Raw genomic sequence first — 24578 nt, 5'->3', positions numbered from 1 at the left:
TTGTTTTGAAATTGACAGGCATCACTGGCATTTCCTCGCAAGTTGTGAAATGGGCTTTCAATGAATCAGTGTGTTGGTTTTGTTGTGAGGGATCCTTCCTGATTGTCTCCGTGTTGTTTTCTTGGCATGTATGTCTTCTTTCAGTGATACATATTTATATTAATTAATATTAAGTTAATAGTATAGAAATATTAAAATTTATAAAACTATAGAAAACCAAGAATTGTGGCAAAGTATTAAGAATCAATACTTAATATCTACTGATCCTCTGGAAGACTAAAAACTTTATATTTCATAATCTGTAACCAAGCAGAATAAAATATTTTGCGGTATCCAGAGCATGCCCTGCCTTTGTTTGAACAGAAAATGGAAAAGATAGTCCCCTGTGAAATATAAAGTGCTACCTCAGAGCAGTGCATTTACAAAACATTGCTGGAATGTAACACCTCTGTTACTGTCCTTATTCTACGTTTTATCACAGGAATATTTTCTATTAATGATTGTCATAAAGAAAAAAAGAAAATATATATAACTACCTGATCAGAGCGATAATTCTTCAGTAGTTTCAGCAGCTCTCCAGATAAGCATAAGCCAAACATTAAACTTTGAAGCTCTATAAATAGTCTGATATTTCCTGAGTACTAGGTACCTGACAATCTCCATTTATTTCACTGAGAATTTATCTTAATTATCTGCTCACATATGCCTGTGAATGGAGAATAGTCTTAGACACCTATGGAAGGCAGGTCAAAAATGACAAGATGAGAAGGATACAAAAGAATGTGAGACCTGAAAAATATGAGAAAACGACCATTTCTGGCAGTGATGTGTGCTACGATGTTTTGGGCTAAAATTGGCTGTTTGTCAGGGCCTGGAAGGACGGCAGAGCCTGTCTCAGCCTGACAGAGTCCAAGTGAAACACTTCAGGGACTGAGCCACCAGCACTGCCAAGAGCAGCTAATTCTGTCGGTCAGTGACAACCCGTTGATGCTGGGTTTAGAAAACCACATGACATAAACACCAAAACCCATGTATTGCATGGTAGGTTCTTTTAAAATTAAATTGTAGGACAAATGCTGCCTCAGGTCTTGTTCCGCAGCCTCGCCCTGAGCTGCTGATGCTGCTTTGCACAATTTCTTACATCCCTTTCCTTGTAGTGTGATGAGGTTTATGGGATGGGACACTGGAGATCCCCTCACCTGCATGTTAGAAGTATATGTGAGAGAAAAAAAGAGAGGGTGGTATTTGGGGCAGAAAGAGATTGAGTTGCAAAGAGAAAATGGAATGTGCAGGATTTCTGTGCCTCTCCTTTTTAGTTTTGTTTGGGGTTTTTTTTTTCTTAGAGCAGATGTAAGAAATACTGTTCTGGAGTCAGGTAAAAGAAAATATTTTATTTTAGTGAATGAATATAAAGACAGGTGGAAAAGAATGGGAGTTGCAGAGAAGAGCAGAATAGGAAGAGAACAGTAGAGGAAGTTGGGTGAGAGGAGTGAAGCAAGTGAGTGAAAGCAAGAGGAAAGACAACTGTGGAGTATTCTCAATTAAAATATACAGTAGAGTAAGTGTAGATGAAAATACTAACAACATTTCTATTCTTTGTTTTCATTAAAAAGGTGAAGACCCTTTTTAATGTCAATGATAAAGCACCCTTTTATGCAAAAAATTGAGATTTTTTTTTTTTTGGTTGAGGTGCAGACAGATGTTCTTAACCAGATGGACAGAATACACTGTGACACCGAAACAACACCCACCATTGCTGTCTCATGGTAACTTGGTTTCATTTCTTCCCATTTGTTCTCTTATGACTGAAAAGTACTGATGCTAATGCTGATTTTGAAGTTTTCATTGTCTTCAATGAGCCTTTGATGTATAACAAGACTGCATGTTGAAAATGCATTGGGTCTGATTGCTTGTACTGTGATCACAGTGAAAACAAAATTCCAACAAAATAGCCAACACTGGTTTTCTGTAGCAAATGGAATTGTTAAAGTGTAATAGACTAATCTCTCTCTTGTGGAATTAAGAAATCAAAGCAACCCTGAGATTTGTAATCTCTCCATCCTGGCTCTCAGAAAAAAAAGAATTGGGTGGTTTTGAAGGGAAAAACAGTGATTGTGGGATACTTTTCTGAACCTCGTAAAATGAACTCCGCATAAAACTCCTTAAGGCCCTTTATTAGCTAAAATAAAGTACAGCAATCTGAGAGGATGACTTTCAGGGAAACATGTTACTTGATTAGACTGTGCTGCTCAGGGGGGGATGGAAATGATGTTGTTCTGATGTGCTGTCCCACAGTAAGTGACTGAGGGATGGAGGTAATAAACCCTGGGCTTAAAAGTTTGTGTTGGAAGGAAGAGCTGAGACAAGGCAGAGCAGAATCTGATTTGCAAAGGGAAAGCCTGACTTAACTCTTCTGGATGAGATTAATCTTGGAGCACAGACCAAGGTGGTTCTTGAATGCCTTTTGGATCAGCAGTGACAGGGACATGTGCCCAAGAGAAGAGCGTTTTCAGTCCGATGCGTGATCGCGCTGGGAAATCCCGCGGGCGTTTTTTATCCTCGGGCACGAGACTTCACAAAAATTAAAACGGGAATCTCTGTGGAGAGCACGGCAGGAATACAGTCCCCAAACTCAGCTGCAGCTGGGGATGTGGCAAACAAACCATCTGCACAGACTTTCAGTGCCTGACTTGAGGCTTGAGGGTTGCAACTTAGAGGAGAAATACCAATTTACTCGTGTCCTAAGCAAGGCTGCTCTAAGAAATATGGGAAAATATAAAATATACCCTAATGGTGCTACAATTACTGTTTTTCCCCTTAAAGGATCAAACCTATAAGAGAGAATTTTACTGGCAGGAACACAGAACAACATATTGTATATTTTCATAGAATCACAGAATCATTTAGGTTGGAAAAGACCTTTAAGATCATCAAGTCCAACAGTAAACCTAACACTGCCAAGTCCACCACTTAAGTGCCACATACAGCCATCAGCGTGTTCTGTATGTGTATGTTCAGTATGTATGATACACCAGAATTTGCATATTTCATTTCTGCTCATTTTCAGGCAAAAACAACCTGAAAAGATTAAATATAAAAGTGTCCATACAAGAGCGAGCAGATGGGCTCCCTCTGCTCATTCCATCTTGTGACCCCCAGTGACAATGCTGGAGAGTTCTTGTGCAAAATCCTGATTCTGCTGAAGGCAATCAGAGTTTTACCATTGACCCCAGTGGGGACAGAATTTCACCTCTTAATGTTTATTAGATGCAGCAGGCAGAAACCAGACTTGTAGCTATAAAGGCTATGACATTTTATGGTTCTGACTCTGCAACCACTCAAGCACATGCCTAATTTTGCCACAGTAATAAAGTTAAGCACCAGCTTAAGTGTTTTCAAGGAGGGGTCTCCTTTACACTTGAACAAGTCTATATTTGATCATAAATCAGGAATTCCTCCCCTTCCTCATCTCTCCCCTTCAAAAGAAAAGGATTCTGCATGTGATCATCAAATTCTTTCTGCTTTGCACAAAAATAATTGCCTTTTTTCAGTTTTCATCAAAAAAAACCGAGGGAGAGTTAGGAATGAGTACTTCAGCTGAAGTAGTATCACTGAGGTGACATTTAACTTACAACAAGTTAGTCATTTCAAACAGATTAAAAAGGGAAATTTTCATTTCTCAACAATTTATTCTAGGTATCCCAGACAGTGGCTATTTCCTTTAAAAAAAAAAAGAAGATTTTGCACAACATTTTATGACCAAAATAGTTTTCATTACATTTTTGAACTATCCTGAACAATGCTAGCCTTGTTCTTCATATCAGTGCAAATCCTGCTCCTCTTGCAGGCTGCAGCATTTGTGTCTTTGTTTCCACTTACTTTTAACCAAAGCACACAAGAAATGTAGCAGAGTGAAAAACAAGGAGAGGCATTTAAGCTGGATGAAATCAAGCATAAAATTTTAGTGGGATAGCACTTAACACGTGGAATAACTTTAGGATTTACGAGTTGATGCTTCTCCATTATTACCAGTCTTTACATCAGGAGTTTAAGAAAGAGAATGTGGATGAATGTACAGTAAATTCTTTCACAGGTTCTGTTCTAATGCTAATTTGCTTTATTTACATTGTGGAAGGGGGGATGATAAGTCAGTTTTAGACTCATTGGGACCCCAAGCAGAGGCTGTGCTTCTGTTTGATTTAGTGCACTTACCCCTTCACCCTGCTTGGTCTTCCCAGAACTATCTGAGGCAACATGTCTGGGGTGGAAACTGGAAAAATGTGCATAACAGAGAAAATGTGACTTATGTGCCACTCAGCTGGGAGCAGATGACAAGATGGATGCAAGGAGTGAGGGTTCATCATGGGTTCAGTGGATTTCCCTCACAGCAAGCAAAACTTTAAGGCTGTGCTTCCTTGCTGCCTGCACCCCACCTCCTACTCCACCTAGGCCATCAGTTCTGGGTGGATTATCAGGCAAGATACCTTTTCCTGAGGAGCTTTCCAAGTTATCCCTGACAAGACTGGATGTGACCTGCAGACAGCCTGACTCTGGAGCAGTGTGTTCCAGGTGTTGTTCTGGTGTCCCAGCACAGGAACAGGCAGAGGGATTGCTGGCTGTGAAACCCAGTGAAGGAATGGCAGGAGAGCATATGGGGCAGACTGTGTCTGAAGGGGATGGGGATGTTGTTCAAAATCAGGTGTATGGGGCAGGAGACCTGAGAGGTGGAAGGGGACCTTTCTTCACCCTCCCAGCTGTACTTTCCAGGAGTCTGGAAGGCACTGGCAGAAGGAAGACTTGAAGGCTGATCTAGCTGGCCCATAGGAAAATATGAGGGCCCAGGAGTTCAGCTCTGGTAATTACTAGTTCTCAGGAGCTTCTGGGTTACAATAATGGAAGTTTTACAGTGCTGTTGAGCTGCGTGTTGCAAAAACAATCCTTCAGCTTTCAACTAATTTAGTTACCATCTGTAAGCTGTTTAAGCAATTCCCCTTTTTTCACTTTCCCCATTTAATTTTTCTATGTATGCTTTTTCTTCATTACACCTCCTGCATGTGCATCTGTACAGACACATAGGTATGGAATTCAGGATTTTCCATAGGACTGGAAAACCCCATAGTCACTGTTGTGCTTTGTGGGCAGAACAGGGTAATGCTACATTACTATAGCCCATCCACAGACTGGAGGCATTTTACTGGGGGGACCTGTGGTCTCTTCCTACACCAGTGTATTTTACAAAGACCCAGAAAGAGTGGAATATATAAATAAAAAGTGCTTTACTTTGTGAAACTCTGACATTGGCGTTTGTGTAGATGTCTGAGTTTTATTTTGTACAAAACTCGATTTGCTACTGGATTTCAGATTTCAAAGTTAACATAATAAAGTTGTCCTTAGTTCACCCAGCTCTGGCTAAGTACTGCTTCTCATATGGTTCATAAGATTTCCCTGGAACCCAGGGGCATATCAGTTGTCATGGCAAGAGGTGAGTTAATTAGTAGCATTCCAACATATCCTGGGCTTTATTGGCTAGTAGTGAAGAATCCCAGAAGAAGGAAAGCACTATAATTGTGCCAGATCCATCCTGTGTTTCCTATAGTTTCATTCTTGAATTTTTTTCATATATATTGTCTCAGTGCCAGTGCTCGTGGTCTCTGAAATTAAAAGTATTTCTCATAAAGGGGATTATGAGATTAAAAATATTGCTCATAAAGAACACATTGATCCTCACTGGGAGGATGACAAACATAAAACCATCAAATTACTGATGTCACCAAATAAAACTAATTTAGGAGATAACAGTGCATTTTTAAACAAATAGTGGGGATGAAGTAGATTTGCAAACTGTAAGAGCTTTCCTTCCCAGTATGCTCATTCTTCATTTATCATAATAAGAAAACCCCTTAAACTTAAACTTAGTCTCATACAAATGTCACTTGCTAGCTTTCTTGCTAATCCAGAGGAAATATTATCCTAGTGGTCCCTGAGGTCCAATGTCTAGGTGTTGGATACATGATAAACTTACTTGAAGCTTTCTTAGTGAGATATAGTCCTCTAGAGACAGCTGTGGATTTAATTTTTCAAGCCTTAGTACAACCTAACCTCTTAAAAATAAGATTTAAGTTTCCCTTGTCAGGTCACTTAAGAGTTTCTTCCTTTATTTTACTTTTTTTTTTTTTATTTCCCTCCTCTGCTACTTGCCCAGGCTGCTAATCCCCAGCCTCTGGAGAAAACACTTAACCATCTCCAACTTTTCGTGTCTTGATTATTTTTTTGGTTCCAAAAGACAACGCACGTACATTTGGCTTTTGAATGGTTCTAGTCTGAGAGCTCAGATAGAAAATGTTAATAAAAAGAAGCAAATAGTTTCCAGTCTTGATCATTCCATTTTCTGCTTCGGTTCTGAACAAAGGTGGGTTTTGCAAACTTGGAGCCACTCCTCTCAGTAAGAGCAGTATTTCACAAGAAGAGGCGTGTTTATAGTCTCTGCAATCCAAGTTCCTGTGTGTTTATGCTGTCCAGGAGTTGGGTTTAATCTAATTTCCTTACCCCTTGATACTTATTACTTATTTTTTCAGACACTGAGTTTAGTGTTCCAGGGTGTGCACAGGACTTAACTGCTGAGCTCCTGATCCTGTGAAACTCCACACAGCTCAGACACAGGTTAAGGATGGAGGCTGACCAAGCCAGCAGTGTCACACTGTATCTGGAACGCAGGGGGTATTATACTACTGATACTTTTACTGATCCACCAAAAATGCTGTTTACAGCTCCTGAACCTCTCTCATTTCCCTGGTGTGCACACACCACACCCAGGTTCTGCCAGACCCTTCCTTCTCAGGAGCTAAAGGTGCAAGAGGTCTTTCAAGGTCACTTGTCATTTGTTCCTTACAGTCAACTTTTCTTTTTTCCTTTCAGCTCATTTTGCTTTGGCTTCCTCAGGAAATTAGTTTTATCTTGCCTTACCTATCCATGCATTCATCAGGTCTCTTCTCCCTCTCTCTTATAACTTCATGACATGTTGGCCAAGTGCAGCCACCACTGAAAGATGTGCAGAGTCTGAAAGTTAATTAAGTTTCTAGAGGTTTGTGTGCTCTGGCTGCCAGGTAGATGAGAGAGAGAGACCTGTGTTAGGGACTGCACTGAGGGAGAGTTAAGCAGAGTTCAGCTCTTTGGCAGCAGTGAGGGGTCAGTCCCTCTGTGCACACTCACCAGACAGACAGACAGACAGCACAGATGAACAGGCTGGCCAAGCTGGCCCAGAGCAGCTCTAGACTGACTGCAGCACAGACAGTTTCTTGTCCAGTGTGGATCTTCCAGGATAGATGGCAAGTGAGAGGAGACATGGGGCTTGTTTTAGGTAGAAGCAGTAAGGCACAAATCTAAAAGAAAAATCATGTGTGGCTCAAAGAACAACAGCACATTTTCCAGTTCAGTTTGAACTAACAAAAAGAATGTTCACCACCAGTGCCGTGTGTGAAATGTGCTGCTGTACCAGATCAGGGAAATGCCAGTCTGATGTTTGCCCTCCGAGGCAATAGCAGGGAGGGATCCACAGAGCTCCAGATCTGAAAGTCTGGATTTTAACATCTCAGCCTCTCTAAAAGAACAGAAGGTGAAATGATCTCTCTAGTGCCCACAGCCCTTCTTTCTACAGGTCTGTTGTTACTCCTTTCACTCTCTTCTTGCCCAGGTTGGAGTTTCTCTTTTGTCATGATGTTCACACTCTGCAGAAAGGCTGTTCCCCCCTGGCATCACCACTGCCATGTCACATCACTGGGGTGTGCCTTGGTATTCCCAGGATGGGAGGCTTCATGCCTGTGCCTTCTAAGAGCTCAGGAAAATACCTGGTCTGGCTCTGTGCGGGAGCAGCAAAAGTACATTTCCTAGCAATGGATTTAGGCTGTTCCCTAGGCACTGCTGCCAGTGGCTGTCAGACACAGGATAACTGGCCAGGAGCTCTTTGGTCTGAGCAGATGGGTCAGTCATATGCCTTAGGTAGGAAGGATCCAGCTGAGAGGAAGTGGAAAGGCATGTTTTTTCTGGCAGCTTTGTGTGCAGAAGGAGCTTTGATGGTGTGGGCTGCCATCTTTCTTTTGCTTTGGAATTGAAAATAAAGCCTTGAGAGACCTTTCACCAAAGCATTTCTGGCATTTGCATGCCAGAGCTGAAAGACATTAATGGTAACTTATGTCCCACTGGCCCAGTTCTCCCACAGGCTTTACTGTATTGCTTTTTGTGCTGTTTCCTGAGTGTGCAACATCTTCCTTATCCCAGCTCACCAAAACACTACCCCTTCCAGTCACTCCTTAAAACTCTCATCTTATGTGCAGTCCACAATGGCTGAGACAGCCAGTTTCCAGTCCCCCTTCCTCCTTGGTTAGGGCTGTGCCTGCATTTGAAACAGAGCTGTGAAGGGATATGAACTATGCACACATGCACACACAAGGCTGCAGCTGACTTGATCCTCCATTTCCCAAAACCCACAAGCCCTGCCAGTCAGCCAGAAGGAGATTTTTGTTAGCTTTCACCTCGAAAGCGAGCTTTATCCTGTGCTTGAGCCAACAGAGGGCAATAGACTCAAAATTCAATATTGAGAAGAAATGCTTTTAAAAGATGCCTCTGAGCAGCCCAGCCCTTACTGTATGTGGAGTCACATATCACAGCGAAAGGCGGCATTCCACGCTGGACCTAAAACCTTCTCAGGCTCCATCAATTAAACCACCACATATGGGGTGGAAGAGACTCAGCAAGGAACTCTCACTAGGGTTCAATGAAAACCAGATGTTGTGGGCACAGCTGTCATGCTTCTTATCAGGAACAAGAGAGCAGCTCCCGCTGCAGTTTCATCAGGAACCCTGCCCTTCCTTCCCTTCAGCCCCAGCACTACTGAGAGTCCCTAACCAGAACCAAACAAAATGCTCATGGCCAGAGCGTGCAGGAGCCCTCCCCAAATGTTGCTATTTACCTTGGCATACTGTTTGTGGATCTCCAGATCAGCGTCCTGCTGTGACTGTCACTGTGCTTGGGACATGAGGAGACAGGCTCCCTCTCCTACCTAAGAGGGGCTTCTCTCACTCCCTTTAAAAAGTAATTTAGTGTTGGCACCAGAACTGGAAGGATTGGAGGAAAAGAAGTGTGTATTCCCTCCATAGGGACAGAGCTCTGGCCAGTTTCATTTACATGAATTATAATGTATTTACCCATAGGGCTCACATGCTGTCTTTAGTTGCTTTAGATGGAATTCCAGATTGCTAAATTCCAATTGTGTAAATGATAACAGATTGCTGCTGTGACTGCACCCATGAAAGCGCCTGGGAATTGTGCAGGATATGCCCTGAAGGGTGTGAGTCATCCTGACCTACAGGCAGTGAACTCTGCTTTGGAAATGCGGTTCAAAGACAGGGTTTCTCCTGAAACATCAGCAGTCTATCCCAAGGTTGGGTCTTTGCCTAAGGACCTGTTTTGCTCTGCATTTCCTTGGGTCATTTTTCACAGAGTGATTTTGCAAGACTGATCAGTCTGCTGGTGACAACAACATTGTTCTTGTTTGCCCTTGTAAATGAAAGGCGGAAACTAAATTTACCTAAATTTGATTACAAACAAACAAATAAAAATTTGAAGAGGGGAAATAGCCCTGCAAACAAACAAAACATTTTGTTTGGCCTGAAAGAGAAATTTTTTTTCCGGGTGAGAAAAGGGAAATATTTCAGTTTCTCATCAACCCAAACCACTGTTTTTTCTCAATTCTACAGTCAACTCAAAACCAAATTACTTTCACAGGAATACTTTTGAAAACTGCTAAGTCTAATTGGACCCATGAGCGGAGTTTAGGTGAGTGAGGATTGTGACTAAGAAAGTCAGATAATTAATGCATCCATTGTCATATTAGTATTTTCCAGCCTGACACCCAGACATGGGCATTCAGTGTTGCTCTGAATAAGCCCCCGAAGCTGCAGCAGAACAATCCAGGCAGCAGCAGTCAGTTGTAAAGGTTCCCACCTGCCACCCAACCTGCAGCTGTTCTTCTCTGCCCTCACAACTGCACGTGTGCTCTCTGCCTGTGCCTCTTCTGTCAACATCATCCTGTGGTTCTCAGGAACTTTTAAAATCTTGTTGTCAAAGATAAAACAAAAATTACTTGCTTTAACCACATCTATTCCTGACAGCATATGCCAGGCATGAGTGTGAGGGAGAAGAATTAATAGAGGCCTTTTTAAGGTAAGGAGACATCTTACAGCAATTCTGATGGTTTGTCCATGTGGAAATTGGATTGCATACCAGGTGTTTTGTAAGCAGAACACAGTAATTTAAAGGCAAAATTGACCCTTTGTGATCTGTGTGATATGTTGAGCCGGTGCACATGGTTTTGTTTTTCATTGCTGTGCAGCTGATGTGTTTCAGAAGTAGTGTGTACAGCTCAGATCTGCACAGACAGGTGGTTACCTACTAATGCAAAGGCCAGTACAACTTCTCTTTAAATATCCCGATGCTCCAACAACCAGATCCACCTTGGATCTTGCACAACTCATCATAAGCCATCTGATGCCTTATTTTAAACCTGCTGCTCTCAGGCAGAGATCAGCTAAAGGTCTTTTAACAAGAAGCTGCTCTAGCTGATCCTTCATTTTAATCCATGCTAAACCCTCCCTAGAACTGCCTGATCTCACGGGGAGGAAGACACACAGAGGAACTGTTTTATTACCCACTTAAATACAAGCACGTTCTTATTTTAGACTAAAAGCTGTTGAAGCCAAGGACTGTCATGCATTATGGACGTGTAGACTGTTATTTTAGTGTAGGGCTTCAGTTTGTCCAGAGGTCCAGATTCTCCACTGTCCCTCCTACCAAGAGGAAGGCTGGCTAGCTGGCTTCAACTTCAGGAAAAGCTAAATAGCTGTTTTAGAAAGGTAACTAAACTTTTCAGTAGTGATCCTACAAGTAGCATGGGTGCCATCATGCCCATACTCAAGCCCCACAGTTCTCGTTAATGTAAATGTGGGGCATGTTGTAGTGCTGGCATTGTTCACAGTTTCTGTGAACTAATCCTATTTTTTTCAGAACTGTTTTTTTTTGACACATTTGTGTTGAGTGGTTGAGAATGGTACCATGGAAAGACAAGTGTGGATGTGCCCAACCATCCTTATGGGTTTTATGGTGTCTCATAAGAGCAAGGCTCACCTTGCTGAGTGACACCGGGATGAGACCTGTCTCTCTACCTCATCTACAGTTTTGATGTAATCTTTGAAATAGTTCTGGGATCTGTTTGAGATAGAGAGGTTTAAATGTTGATTGGTGGTGGGGTGGTAAAAGTCAGCGACAGAGACACACATAACATGATTGTTATGCTGTTTTCTTAAGGAAAGTGGACTAGGAAGAGTATGTTATGAGAAGATCACTAACAGGGCATTAAAATGATAGAGAATGCACTTTTTTGCCTTCGTGCTTCACATCCTCCTGGCACACCTAAAAGCCGAGGCCCATGTGGACTTCCTGACTGTCAGAGCTCTGGGGATTCCTGGGGCTGTGGTCCCAGAACCCTCCATAGTCCTATCCCACCGTTTGACTCCACTAGGACACGTCAGGGCTTAAGCTTCATGCTTGGAGTCACTGCTGTCTCTAAGTAGAGGGGTCACTTTGCTACACAATGGGCATTGCCAAAACTGCAGCCATGACAGATGTGAAACACGGTGTCAAATGCTGAACAGGTGGGTCCTGATGCTTCTAGGAGTGTCTTTTGTAAGCTTGCTTTCCAAAGCATTAACGTGCTGTCTTGACACATCCGTTCCTGGCACGCTGACTGGCGAGTGGCTGAAAATAGATAAGGGTCAGATCTGTGAGAAAACTAAGACATGCACCAGGATTATGTTTGGGCCCAGATACTTCAGAATTAGTTGGAGAGAGCCTGGTTTCTCTGCTAGATACATAACTGGGAGGAATTTTGAGACTGAGTTATTTCAAGGGAATTTCTAAGGCTGCGTGAACATCTCCCTCTGTTCAAGGAAGGGCTCAGACTCTGGTGCAGTGGCACTAGAGCTGATGTAACCACCCCCATGATCCCACTCTCTCCATCCCATCCTCAGTTGTACATTTCTGCCTTTCTCTTACATTTCCCTGGCAGTTGTAAGCTCTGCCCTGAGCTTGTTCATAGTGCTAACCAGACAAAAAAAGCCTGAAATGTCTCAGCAGACAAGGGAATATGCAAGCAGGAAGGAGTGGAAAGGTAGAAACATATCGTCCATTACTTAAATCACCTTTGGCTGTTATGGAACCCCCTTGGGCACACCTCTCTGACAGGATGAAGCAGGGAGAGCTGCATTATTAATAAGGCCACTGTGTATTGTTGGATGGCTCCCTCCTCCACATTGCCATCCCAGGTGGCTGCTCCAGCCCCCATAGTGCAGCACATGACAAATTCCCTTGTGTCAGCTGTGGGCTGGATTGGGGAGCTGATCCCACTTGAAAGAAAAAGAAGTATATTTTTCTGAATCAGATTTATTCATTGGTCTGTTCACCAACACGTTTGCACAATCACGTAGACTGGAGCAGCTGGGGGAGCATGTGCCAGTGCAGTTAGGTGAGAATGAGTAGTACAGGATGGTAGTTTAGGGAAACAAAAAAGGCCAGGGATGGTTTTGCCCCTAAATACTTTGAATAAGTAATATCAAAGCAGAGAAACAGAGATTGATTGCTCCAAGAAGAAAATTATGTTGAAAAATAGGCTTTAATTGATGCATTGAGAAAGCATCACCTGTAGCCAAATTACGGTGATTTTCCTTGGTAAAGGCTGGGGCATCCTTGTGCTGCTCTTAGAAGCTTGATCAGGTATTTGTCAGGAGGTTGCAGTACTGCTCAGGACATATGGCTTTTGTGTTGGAAACATCCAACTTCCTGACTCTGTGTTGCTGCATCATAGTTTGCTTACACTGCAGACAGCTGGAATAAACAGCCTGAAGAAAAGAAGCACTCCTGGGCACACTGTGTGGAGGTCAGTGCAGTCAGTACAAAGTCCCTATCCCCTTGCCAGGTACCTTTGCAACTCGAGAGTCTTGAGGCTGTACCACACCAAGAGCCTGAACTGCCAAGGGACAAACAAGGTTTTGAAGCAGTGCTTGTCTGTCCTTGTCCCTTGAGGGCCTGAGCCTCCTCGGGGATGGGACATACTTGTGGTATACAGCCCCCTTTATGTAGTGGCCTGAACCTGCTCTTTCCCAGACAAGAAATCTGTCCACGTTTGTTAACAGGAAGTTTATCTCCTTTTGTTCTTCTGTGTATTTTGTTAACTAAAGCAAAAAACTCTTATCCTTCCCTGACTTTACCCTTCCTGTGTTGCCAGAAAGCAATTCCTTCCAGCTAGTCCCTGCTGATGAGGTAGTCTGTATGATTTAACCAGATTAAATGAGCCCAGGCAAATTGTAGAAAGTAGCTTGCCCTGTCACACAGAGTGACAAAGCCTGAAGCTGAATCTGTTGCTTTCTCTTTGCTTGCTATAATCACAGTTTATTAGGACACAGTTTGTGTAGAGGCATGTCCATGTTCTGTCTTCTGGCCTTCCTGTTGACTGAAGAACTAATAGTGAGGGAGACACACAGAAACAAAACCACCCTGTGAGATATAAAAGAGGGAGATCCTGGATAATATCTGAGTTCCTTTGAAGTGAAGGATGAATAGATTAGGAGAAGTGTAATTGAATTAAAGCTGCTCTTTCTTGGAGTAGATATACTTTTACCCTGGCTAAGCAATTTCCTGGGTGATTTTTTTTTTCCACTTTCCAGCACCTGCTTGTCTCAGAGGGCGACGCTCCAGAGCTTGCTGTGAGCCAGTGCCAAGAGCCAGCATTTCTCACTCCCCTCGCCCGCCTCCACCCCCTGCGCCGCTGCTCTCGGCACACACCCCGATATAGAATGACAGCACATTGCCACAGTTTAAATGACACTGCCTCTGCCTCTTCAGCAGGACAGGTCCTGCAGAGAGCACCAGCCACAGCAGCTGTCCACCCTCACAAAACATCTTTATCATGGCGTATAAAGCAGCACATTTGGCCTTCAAGTCGCGCTGGCACAAGACTGACGAAGAACTCTGTCGCCACAGTATGTCCTTTGTCTTGCATAAGGCAATCCAAAATGACTTCTTTAAGTGTTACCTTTATCTGCTGGAGAAGCTTCCCCTGGGTGAGTAGCCAGTGGGCAGGAGTGTCTGTGTGTGTGTGACCATGCTCTGGGAAGGTGTATCATGTTTTATGGTAGAGGGCAGACACATTAATGGCAGTAAGTGTAGTAGTTTAGAGAAGCCCAGAATCGTTTGTCACTCTCTCTCTCTCTCAGCTCCCTCTGATTTAGTACCCTGTTGTTTTACCTAAGTACTCCAGGAATTGTTGGAAGAGGGCAAGGGAAAGACCAGAGTGAAAGAAAGGTTTGGTTTCTGTCAGACAGTTCCTTTTTTTGTCACCGTTTGAGTAAAACACACTTTGACCTGTTTGGAACTTGGAAGGACAAATGCAAAACTAGCAGAGGTGACAGGCCTTACTTTCTTTTGCTGGATACATGTTTTATTGTCATTCTGGGTGTCCTTAGCCCTGTTGTTTGTATTGTTTTGGACAAGTGCTTGGAAGGTAATGATTTAAATTTTTTTTCAAGAGTCTTCTTTACCCTGATCTCTGCAGCAGACTGTCTAGCCTACAGTTTGTTCTCTGAGAGGAAAATGCTTCTAAAGCATTTGTTCATAGACAAATTCCAGTAACAGCCTCTGGTACAGAATACCAAGGCATCTCTTTTTTTTTTTTTTTAGATGCAGAAAATGAATGTTGACTTTTTATGAAAATTTGACCCTGAACAAGAAAGAAAATTTCCATAGGATAATATAGCTAAAAAGTAGATTTGACTTGAGTCTGTATTACATTAGCAGGTCATGTTTTAAGCAGAATTATTCAGCCTACACTCAGTGTCAGAACTGTGAGAATTTAAAGATGGAAAGGATGAGTCTCTGCAATCTGTTAAACTGCTCTTCACAGTAAACTCTTGAGAGCTCCTTCCTAACTGGCTGATCCGTTTAGGTGAGAGGATTATCTTACCTGGTTGTGTGAATGATACAGATCCCAGTGAGAACTCTGCTCAGGAGGGTAGAACTCACGAGTCCTGTAAAGAGAAAAAGCATTTGTGTTTGTTATCTTAGTATTTTGATGGGGCTTTTTTAATGCAGCAATATCTGCAGCTATTTGAAATGAAGTGTGGAAGATAATTAGTTCTATACTTAGTGGTAGGTAGCTGTGAATGAGGGACAGGAAGGAAAGATATAAAGGAAGGGTAGTCAATTACAGGTCCATGAAGTCTCATGAAGTCTATGAAAATGTTATTCTTTCATTGTTTTGAAAATAAACACAACATATTAGAAACTGAGCAGGATTTTCTACATTGTTAACTGTTAGTCTAAGTACCAGTAGATCATTTTAAGTTAGAAAATACCATTATGACCATCTAGCTTAGTATTTCATGTAAAAGTTCTGCATTCAGCTTGTAACTTATGTCTGGGTCACAGTATGTATTTATGAAAACAAAAATATCTTGGTTTAAGGGCTTCAAACAGCTGAGAATCCATCAGTCACCATTAAGCTGTTTCCAGGCCTAATTGCTTCACTCTTGTAAAACTATATTTTATTTCTTGTCTGAATTTTATTTGAATTTCCATTCCCAGCCAAGAAGCTGTGTAAAATGTTCCTATCAGACTAGAGATCCCCTCTGCCCAGCTTTGCATGACCTGACTCATTGAAACTTCACTAAAGAGCTTACAAGCCTGTTGCCAGCTTATCCAAATTGCTTTGACTCCATGGAAAATGGACTGTGAGCCCAGGCTTCCTGTGAACATGCCACATGTGTCACTCCATGGTTATTGTCACCAGGGAAAAGTGGGCATGAGGACAGGTACTGTCAGGTAGCTCATGCACTGTGAATACACATCCAGGGAACTTCACAACATGTCAGGACTGCCATGCAGAGGCACCTACATAGGCTGGAGGAAGGAGGCAGTGGGAAACTGGTACCATTCAAATTCACTGAAATTTGGAGCCAAATGCCAGGTCGTGTACCTGGAAAGAAAAATAGCAACACCCCAGGCTGGGCAGGGCCTGGCTGGGGAGCAGCCCCGCTGGTTGGGTTTTGCTGGGCAGCAGCTGAACGTGAAGCAGCAGCGTGTCCTGGCAGCAGAGGCAGCCAACAGTATCCCGGGATGTTATAACAAAGGCATGGCTGGGAGATCAAGGGAAGTGATTATCTCCTTTTCTGCAGCAGTCATTGGACCACATTTGTGGAGTGTTGAACTCCCAATGCAGGAAATGACCTGGAGTGAGCTGGATGGACCTCCAGGGTGGTGGGGGAACTGGAGCTCATGCCCCGTGAAGACAGACTAAGGGAATGGGGAATGTTCAGCCAGAGGGGAGACCAAACATCACCTTGCTAGTACCTACAAGAAGATCATGAAGAAGACGAAGCTGAGCTCTGCATAGAGGCAGGAGGACAAGAGACAGTGGCTATAAATCAAAATAAAAGTAGTTCAGACTGGGTATAAGGAAAAACTCTTTTTCTGAGAGGACAGTCAGGCATTGGAACGGGTTGCTTGGTGAAGTTATGCAATTGTCTGTCACTGGAGGCTTTCTAAATCTAGCTGAATGAAGTCCTGGGGAACCTCATCTGCTGTCATGTCTGTCCCTGCTTTGAGCATAAGTTGGATTAAGTCTCCTGAGGTGCCTTCCAACCTGGATTATCCTGTGATGCAGTGCTGCAATGGAAAGGACAGAATGTGGCAGGTCTGAACATCTCTGCAGAATGACATTTTCCAGTTCAGTTCAGAGTAGAGCTGAGCAGAATCGAACTGAACTTCTCAGGCTTCAAGACTAAATCCAGATATCTCTGTGTAAACAGTATTAAACGACTAAAGCAGCACTTCAGTCATTTAGCAGGAGAAGACTGTGACCTAGCAGGGTAGTTAAGCGTGTCCTTAACCCTAAGCATGAATAATAATGCTGAAATCAAGCCTCACATTGACTCTTGCAGTGCTGCCCAGGGTCAGCAAGGTACAAAGCTTCCTTCAAGCTATGCTAACTCCATGCTCCCCCCACTCCACTGCCAGGTTCAGTGGTGGAGCACTTTTAGTCGTGTTTACTTAGGAGCTGAGCATATCTGGTATCACAGCCTGTTAAGAGAAACATGTCACTTTTACAGACCAGGGTAACATTTATAAATAAAAGACATGAGTAACTTTAGGCCCTGGTCCAACAATGTACTTAAATATGTGTGAGTGCCCTTAAGCCCAGTGGACTTTAATGGAGCTACTCAGATGCTGGAAATTATGCACATGTTTACATGGGCTGTGGGACTCAGTGCCAGTGGGGTGAGATCTGCAGTGGAAAACTTAGATGATCCATCCCTGGAGACAAATATTCCTGTGTGTGAGGCACGCGTCTGTAAGTAAAATCTGCTCTGGGGGCGGGATGATGTTCATCCTCTATAAAACAGAATTTACATGGTTCTTAGACCACAGCTGAGAGGTAAATTCTACACTGCACACAGATAACTATTTTTCAACTGATGCACAAAGCAGATGTTGCATTTAGAAGGGAATACTCAGCCAAACTGGAATTAGTTCAGTATCTTGCAGAAAGCAGTTGGAGCCACTAAATAATGTTCAGAAATAAAAACTTCAAAAAAATTACTTGCAGCATTTACTTCTGCCAGGGAAATTTAGCTGAGTAAACCCTGCAACCAAGAACTGTAGGACAGTGTACTGCAGGTTGGGATTGCACCCAAAATTGTTTATTAGGTGGTCAGTTTCTTTAGAGATTTGGACCAGATGCACTGGAATACAACATTTTTAACTGATCCATAATGAAATATTAGAGATAATGTTTTGGACTTTGCAGGGCAGAAGGCTCAGGTGGGTTGTGTCTGTCTAGTTCACGCGTTGGCATTCAGCTGTAGATCACCACCCTGCATCCAGACTGTGTCTGCAGTGACTGAAAATTATTAATGTCTCATGACTGGAGTGACCTTTAGGGAGCCAGTTCCTGCCCTCAACCTGATTTTGCAGTGGGTTTGCTTTAACCGTCTCCACTTGGGGGACTTGCCAGCAGATTCAGCCAAGGGACAACTGTGCCATGGAAAAGGTTTCTTCTTACTTTACTGGAAACACATTTCTAACCTTAAATCTTACAAGTTACCTGCCTTAACACAGGAAACCTCATATGTTAGACAGCTGCCCACTCTATAATGTCTGAGAGCCTCCATTGTCCTATCTTGCCCTGCCCTACTTTACAGAGTTCACTGAACTCGGGCTGTGTATCTGTAACAGGCCTCACAAGTATTTCATTTCCTGATGCACAAGATAATCCCACATGGGTCATGGAAAGGGAGATGCCTCTGGCTAGATAGGCCCTGTGATGAGGGGGAGACATGCTGGAGCAGGGCTGCAGCACTGAGTGCCACCAAGGACTCGAGTGCCTCCGTGCACTTCTCTTTTGGGGTAGATTCCTGCAAACTGCAAAGCTCCCTCTCCCTGTGGATCTGCTGCTGGAGCTGCATGCCAGGCACAGCTTCAAGGCAGACCAGAGGTGAGGCTGATTGGCTGTGTCTGGAAAATTGGGTTGTGCATTGGGAGACTTGGCAGTGCTGCAAATTCCTGAAAGGGAGGAATAACACCGAGGGAGCAAGAGGTGAAAATCACCTCTAGAAATCTCACACTGCGTGAGTGAGACTGTGGGTCCACAGGAGAAGACTTTGAGTACAGTGCCAGTCTTTATGTTAGCCTGTGTCCTTGCATGCCCTCGGGTGGGAGACGTGCATAAAAAGATCTTTGCACAGTTTGATGCGTGGAGAAGCCCCTGTGGATGCTGACCCAGAGCTGGTTTTGGATGCCAGCACGTAAGGCAGGGCTCTGGGGCCCCAGCTGGCCCGGGAGGAGCTGCAGTCAGCTGGTGTGTGCATGCAAGTCTCGGCAGGAATTCTGCAAGCCTGATACTGGTTCTGAGTGAGAAATCTGAGAGCACACACTACAGATCTGCTATCCTGGACAGCATATCGTCCCCATGTGTTGCCTCGGGTCAGGCTCATGTTTTGAGTAGAAGGACTCTGAATATTTGTTGTTCATGCTGTCCTGTTGTGCTGACAGCCTGTAAAAGCCTTTCCCTTCAGTTTAACAAAATGGGATAAATCACTGTCCCTTGACAGGTCCATTAAACAAGCCCTGGAATCATCACTGGACTCTTATATGGAAGATCTTGCAAAGCCACCATGCAGGGATTCAGTTCTGTTCACCAGACAGGCTGGCCTCTGAAATGGAGCAAAAGGAGACACACAGAAGACAAGATGTTGCCACTCCTGGGGAAGGATGGAGATCACTTACTGGAAGAATCACAGCCACCAATGGAGTCCTTTTCCCAGGCTCTGGGAACCACCCTGGCCAAGTTGTGCTGGGGATTGGCTGCTGCCCCCTTTGTATTAATTTCTTCAGCTAAATGGTTTCTTCTGAGTATGTGAATATAATCAGAGTGTGTAAAACTCTCAGGTTTGACCCTTGCTGGGCTCAGTGCTTCTTGTGGTATAAATTTCTCAGGCATAACATAAATGTGTAATGGATTAAAGCTTTAATAGTATCCGTTCAGCAGTTGACTTAAGCAGGTGATGACAAGAGGGGCTGTAATGCTGCTTTTGTTGGATGAAGGATATGCCGGGCATGCTGCTTATGTGTAACCCAATAGCACTATTCTGTTCTTAGTGGTCCTTGGTGGTAATTATTCCCCATCCTGCTTCCTTTGTCACCCCCCTTATTTGCCTCCAAAATGTCATTCTCCTGCTGAGGATGGGCAGACACACACTTATCATTCCCTGCTGAGCTTGCTTGCCCTCAATAAATACATTCCAGGCTTATATTCAGGGCCTCTGGCCTAACTCTCATCCCCTGTGTGGAGGGCATAATGCCTGCTCCCCAGCTGGCATAAGCAAGGCATGGCCTCTTCAGACCCTTTCCAGCAGTGACTGGCAATGCTCCTGGGGAAGTTTAAAAATGCAATGACCAAGCACTGCTCCCTGGCCCTGCTGTGTGTGCAGGGAGATCTCCCTTCCTGTTGTCATTAACCCAAAAGGTGTTTGCTGCTGGATCATTTCCAGTTCCTCGAGCACACAGGGAACCTGCAGCAGAGCTGCTCTCACACTGCAAGGTGGTGCTCACAAGGAATTGTTCCCAGTGTGACTCTATCCCTCCTTATTACTTGGCATTCTCTGTCAGGCTCGCAGTTGTGTTTGTGTTGGAAGGTCTGTCATGCACATAGGAAAATGCCTGGGCACTTGTATGTGCACGTGGGATAGTCAGAGGGGATGGTTTCTGAGCAAATTTTATAGCCTGCCTTAATCCAAACTTCTGAGCTGCAAAACACAACTGCTTTGGATATGCTGATGCACATCAAATACAGGAGAACCCAGGATGCAGAGGATGGACCTCAGCTTTTTAAAAGATAGGGGGAAATAGCCCTTTACCCAGCAAAGCTCATGGCTTTTAATAAAACAAGCTTCACACTACTGATTGCTGTATATTACCATCAAAGTAGCCAAGCAATGAAAAGAAACATTCAAGCCTCTGGCACACAGGAACCTTCCAGTATATCACCCACTCATTACCTTGCTCCTTGATCTGTGACAGATGAAAATTTAGGACTGTCTCTCCTAAATTGTCTGTCCCTCTGTATACCCATCTAGGCCTGAGACTGTCATCTGTGCCTTGGTTCAGCTTACTTGCAGTGCCACAGGCTGTACAGTATCACTAAAAATAAACCAGAGCAAGTGCCTCATTCATCCACTCTCCTCTTGGTGCACTCTCTGTGCAGCTGTCAATGGCTGGAAAGCATATCTGGAAATCTGCACAACAGTGAGGTTTGTGATTACAGAAATGATGACTCTGCATAGCAATAAATGCCACCCACAGCTTTTCTGGGAAAATTCAGACTCCTTGCTCTCTTTGGTGTGTGTGTTCACTTCAAACTTGAAATAATCTTGCACTGACATGAAAACATACTGGGATGACAAAAGTGCCCTCTGAGCCTGGGAGGCACTGAATTTGCCCAAGAAAGACTGTGTCCCTTCAAGGTCTCATAGGGTTAAATCCAACACCTTTTCTTCCACCGTTGCTTCAGAAACAGGACTGGTGGTTTGAAGGCTCAACTTCAGTTCATACATCTTTGTCATTGTGCCACTAACTAAACCAGAAATATCTGTCATTAACAATAAAATAGTGATTTATCTGCTTGCAGTGAAACTTTATGCTTTGACAAGTCAAGTCATCAATGGGGAGATGCAGTTCTACGCCAGGGCCAAGCACTTCTACCGGGATGTGCCAGCCACGGAAGAGGGAATGATGGGAGACTACATTGAGCTCTCCAACACAGACGTTGAATCCTCCAGGGAATTTCTCAGGAAGTTTGTTGGGGTGAGTCATCTAATCTCATCTTCTGCAAGAAGGAGTGGTGATGTGTCAAAATGACATGCACAGTGCCCAGTCACATCTGTTTTAAATGGCTCCAAATATGCATTTTGCCTGTTCTTACATCATTATTTACCTGTTTCACATCCTTTTGTCTAAAGCTGCAGTGAGGATTGTGCAAGGAGTTCTTAGAGGTGTGTTTGAATGGAGGATTAATTCTCAGTGCAGGACTGGGACCTTTCATGGTAAAACCCTTGCTGGCTTCAGTGGCAGATTTGTCTGTGCAAATTCCTGCAGTCCATTTGGGAAAATAGCTGAGACTAAATGCCAAGTTTCTGGTTCGACTATTTGTAGATATTTCTGAGAATGCTGCAGCAAAACCCAGCCCTTCCCTCCCCATTTGAAATATATAGAATAGGCTACACATTAGCAAAATATTTTTTCTTGAACATTCCAGTGTCACTGAGGACCATTTCAGGCAGATTACTAAAGGTCTGTAAACATCTTCAAAGGTCTGCTTTGACCTGAATTGCAGAGAGATGCCAAGTGGGATTTTAAGACTGGTATCACTTTGATCCTTAGGTTTCTAAAAATCTTGTTCGTTCCTAAACGTGTGTTTGGTAATCTGAAATTCTTTAGAAGTGTGGCCTGATGGTTTCCTAACTGCCCTTCCCTCTTCACAGGGGAAGAGCCCACTAAATTAGCTCAACAACTGTATTAGATGCTATAAAATCCACAAAACTACAGGAAAACAAATTTCTTAAGTTCTCCTGCCGACCAAATAACTAGTTCTATATAATGCTACCATAGACCTTTAATTTTCTGCTCCACTGTACAAATTTGGGATAGCCAGATGACCTTTTTTTAGCCTTAATGATCCACTGGGGGAAAAAACATTCAGTAGGTTAATTGGATGTTGTATATGGAAAAAAAAGGATACAGTTGAAATGGATTGGGATGGAAAATGAGTGTGGCTTAACACGAGATAGAAATCCTGCATAGCAGTGAAGGGCAAGTGATGGCAAAGTTTGCTGTACCTGGTAGAGGGGGGCTTTTGGGGCCATGAGCCAGCAGTGCACAAGTGAGCAGCTACTTTTTTTTATGTTAACAGTCATTTGTGTTAATGCCAGTGCAAAAAAAGGCTTTTCAGAGCCTCAGTGCATCATCACGCTTTCTACACACACAGAATAAGATGGAAAGGGGGTTCAGTGAGGAGCTGAACGTGATGGTGACATTTCTGAATGACATTTCTGAAAATGGCATTGGCAGAAAAAACAAAATGCAGTCGAGGCACGTTCTTTAAGTTTTATAGAAGACTTGTTTTAAGGACATTTGTGGAATTCAAGTGGTGCATAACTGTGTGCTCAGGGAAGGATTTCACGCTTCCTAGACATCACATGGAGTTGGATCCCTGAGCGGCAGGTTTGTATCACACTCTTACACTTTCCCATCTCCAAGACCCAAAAAAGAAAGAAGTACAGTCTGTAGCAGAGTTTCACATGCCAAAGAGAAGTCATACCCAATGCATCAGGTGTGATGACAGATACAGAATATTCCAGAGCAGAACTCCTATAATTAGCCAGGGATAGAAAGGATACTCTGAATGGCCAAGATCAAACAAGGAAAAAAAAAAGAAACAGAAAGGAATCTGCTCATTTTGCTTATTTTGCTGATTTAATTTGTTAAAGCTTGTCCTCTGTTGAGGTGCAATCAATTGGTTATGTTACTTATGGTTTATTTTCCTTTCTCACTGCTGAAATTTGAATCCTACTCCACCAGATACAGATATTTACTGGCTGTCTGTAGCAGTGACTTTATCCTAAATCTGATTTGAGTTATGTCTTACCAAGTTTATGGCTCTATGAAAAGGTGTTTTATCCAATAAGGTGATCAAGATAGAAAAAGCCCAATCTTCTGCTTCACCCTAATATAAACTATAATTTCTTTTTAAGAGAAGTTTAACAAAATTGGAAAATAGGAAAATTAATTTCAGATCAGCTAAACAATTTTGTATTGTTTTACCCTCTGAAGAACTTTTCCCTTTGTTTTCAAGAGTTCAAGTCAGTTCCAAAATAAAAAATGCTCTTTAGAAACAAAAAGTTGACAAGTTTGGTTTCTTTTTTCCTTGAAAGTCATGAAAAAGAAGTCTTTTGACATTTTCAACATTCTTTCCCATGTTCTTTTGGCTATAACTATTCTCTAGATTGGAAATACCAGTTTCACAGAGAGTTTTATTCTTCAAAAACTTTATATTCTGGCAAAACTAGTGCTCCTTGAAAAACAGTTGCCCGGTTCCGCTCAAATTACCCCTCTTGAGTCAGTTTGGCTGGTGTGGAAATGCCACACAGTGACATTTCCCTTCCATGACTGATGTTGCATACCTTCAGGTATGGCATTTCTTAGCATGATTCTTAGCACCACTGTAAACTGAGCTACAGAGTTCTGTACCATTGGAGAATTTATCTTGCCTGGGCACATGGAAGGAATTACAGAAAGGACTGAGAACTTCACTTATATTTTAGCCTGTCTCCCTCCCAGGCGAGTCAAACGGAGTTGAAAGTGCCACTGTGCTCAAGTTAAGAGGTTTTATGTGTGTGTGGGCAGAACTCAAACCAAGAGCAACATGCCTGGAGCCAAGAGTGCTGTGCAGACAAGCTCCAGGCTGTCTCAGGTACAGCCCTACATGAAGGGTTATCAGCAGAGCTCCAGCCCTGGATATTTATGGCAGTGTGTTAATGCCAGGTAAAGCCTTGATGTCCACACAGACACTGTGTTTTCAAGTGCCTAATCCGGAGGTAGTGAGTAAAACAGAAAATAAAGAAAACAAAGAAACCATTAATTCAGGAACAGTTGTGAGCTATAGGTGTGTAAAATAATACAGAAGGAGGTTATATTAACTTTATAGCTCCCTTTCTGCCCTAAACCCTTTCTCCCTCTCTAGCCTCCAGTTCATCTGCCTCATTGGTTACTTGCTGAATTAAAAGCTTCTTGAAAGTGATTTTTCTCCTATTTGATCAGGATAATGGAAGAGATGTTGTTGAAAACATGCTTTTTTTGTTTTAATTTAGAAGGAAAACTACTATGATTTTTATCCATTTCTTGAACTCTGATTTCCTTTTTCT

At 43.1% G+C, this 24578-nt stretch overlaps 1 protein-coding gene across 6 annotated transcripts in view; it reads left to right on the top strand.

Annotated features, from left to right (window-relative positions):
* Window positions 1-24578, top strand: part of METTL11B (methyltransferase like 11B) — a 31065-nt gene that overhangs the window by 532 nt on the left and 5955 nt on the right. The window contains exons 2-4 of one of the 6 annotated variants that reach the window (XM_032697005.1): window positions 1696-1766; window positions 13954-14168; window positions 21287-21462. In XM_032697005.1, coding sequence (XP_032552896.1) covers window positions 1714-1766; window positions 13954-14168; window positions 21287-21462 — 444 coding nt within the window. In that variant the 5' untranslated portion in view covers window positions 1696-1713. Of the gene's footprint in view, window positions 1-1689; window positions 1767-13950; window positions 14169-21268; window positions 21463-24578 lie in introns of all 6 variants that reach the window. The other 5 variants (XM_032697004.1, XM_032697003.1, XM_032697007.1 and 2 more) reach the window with 5 other exon arrangements.

This window comes from Chiroxiphia lanceolata, chromosome 9, assembly GCF_009829145.1.
Source record: "Chiroxiphia lanceolata isolate bChiLan1 chromosome 9, bChiLan1.pri, whole genome shotgun sequence".
Lineage (NCBI taxonomy): Eukaryota > Metazoa > Chordata > Aves > Passeriformes > Pipridae > Chiroxiphia > Chiroxiphia lanceolata.
This window is presented reverse-complemented; position numbering and strand designations above follow the sequence as displayed.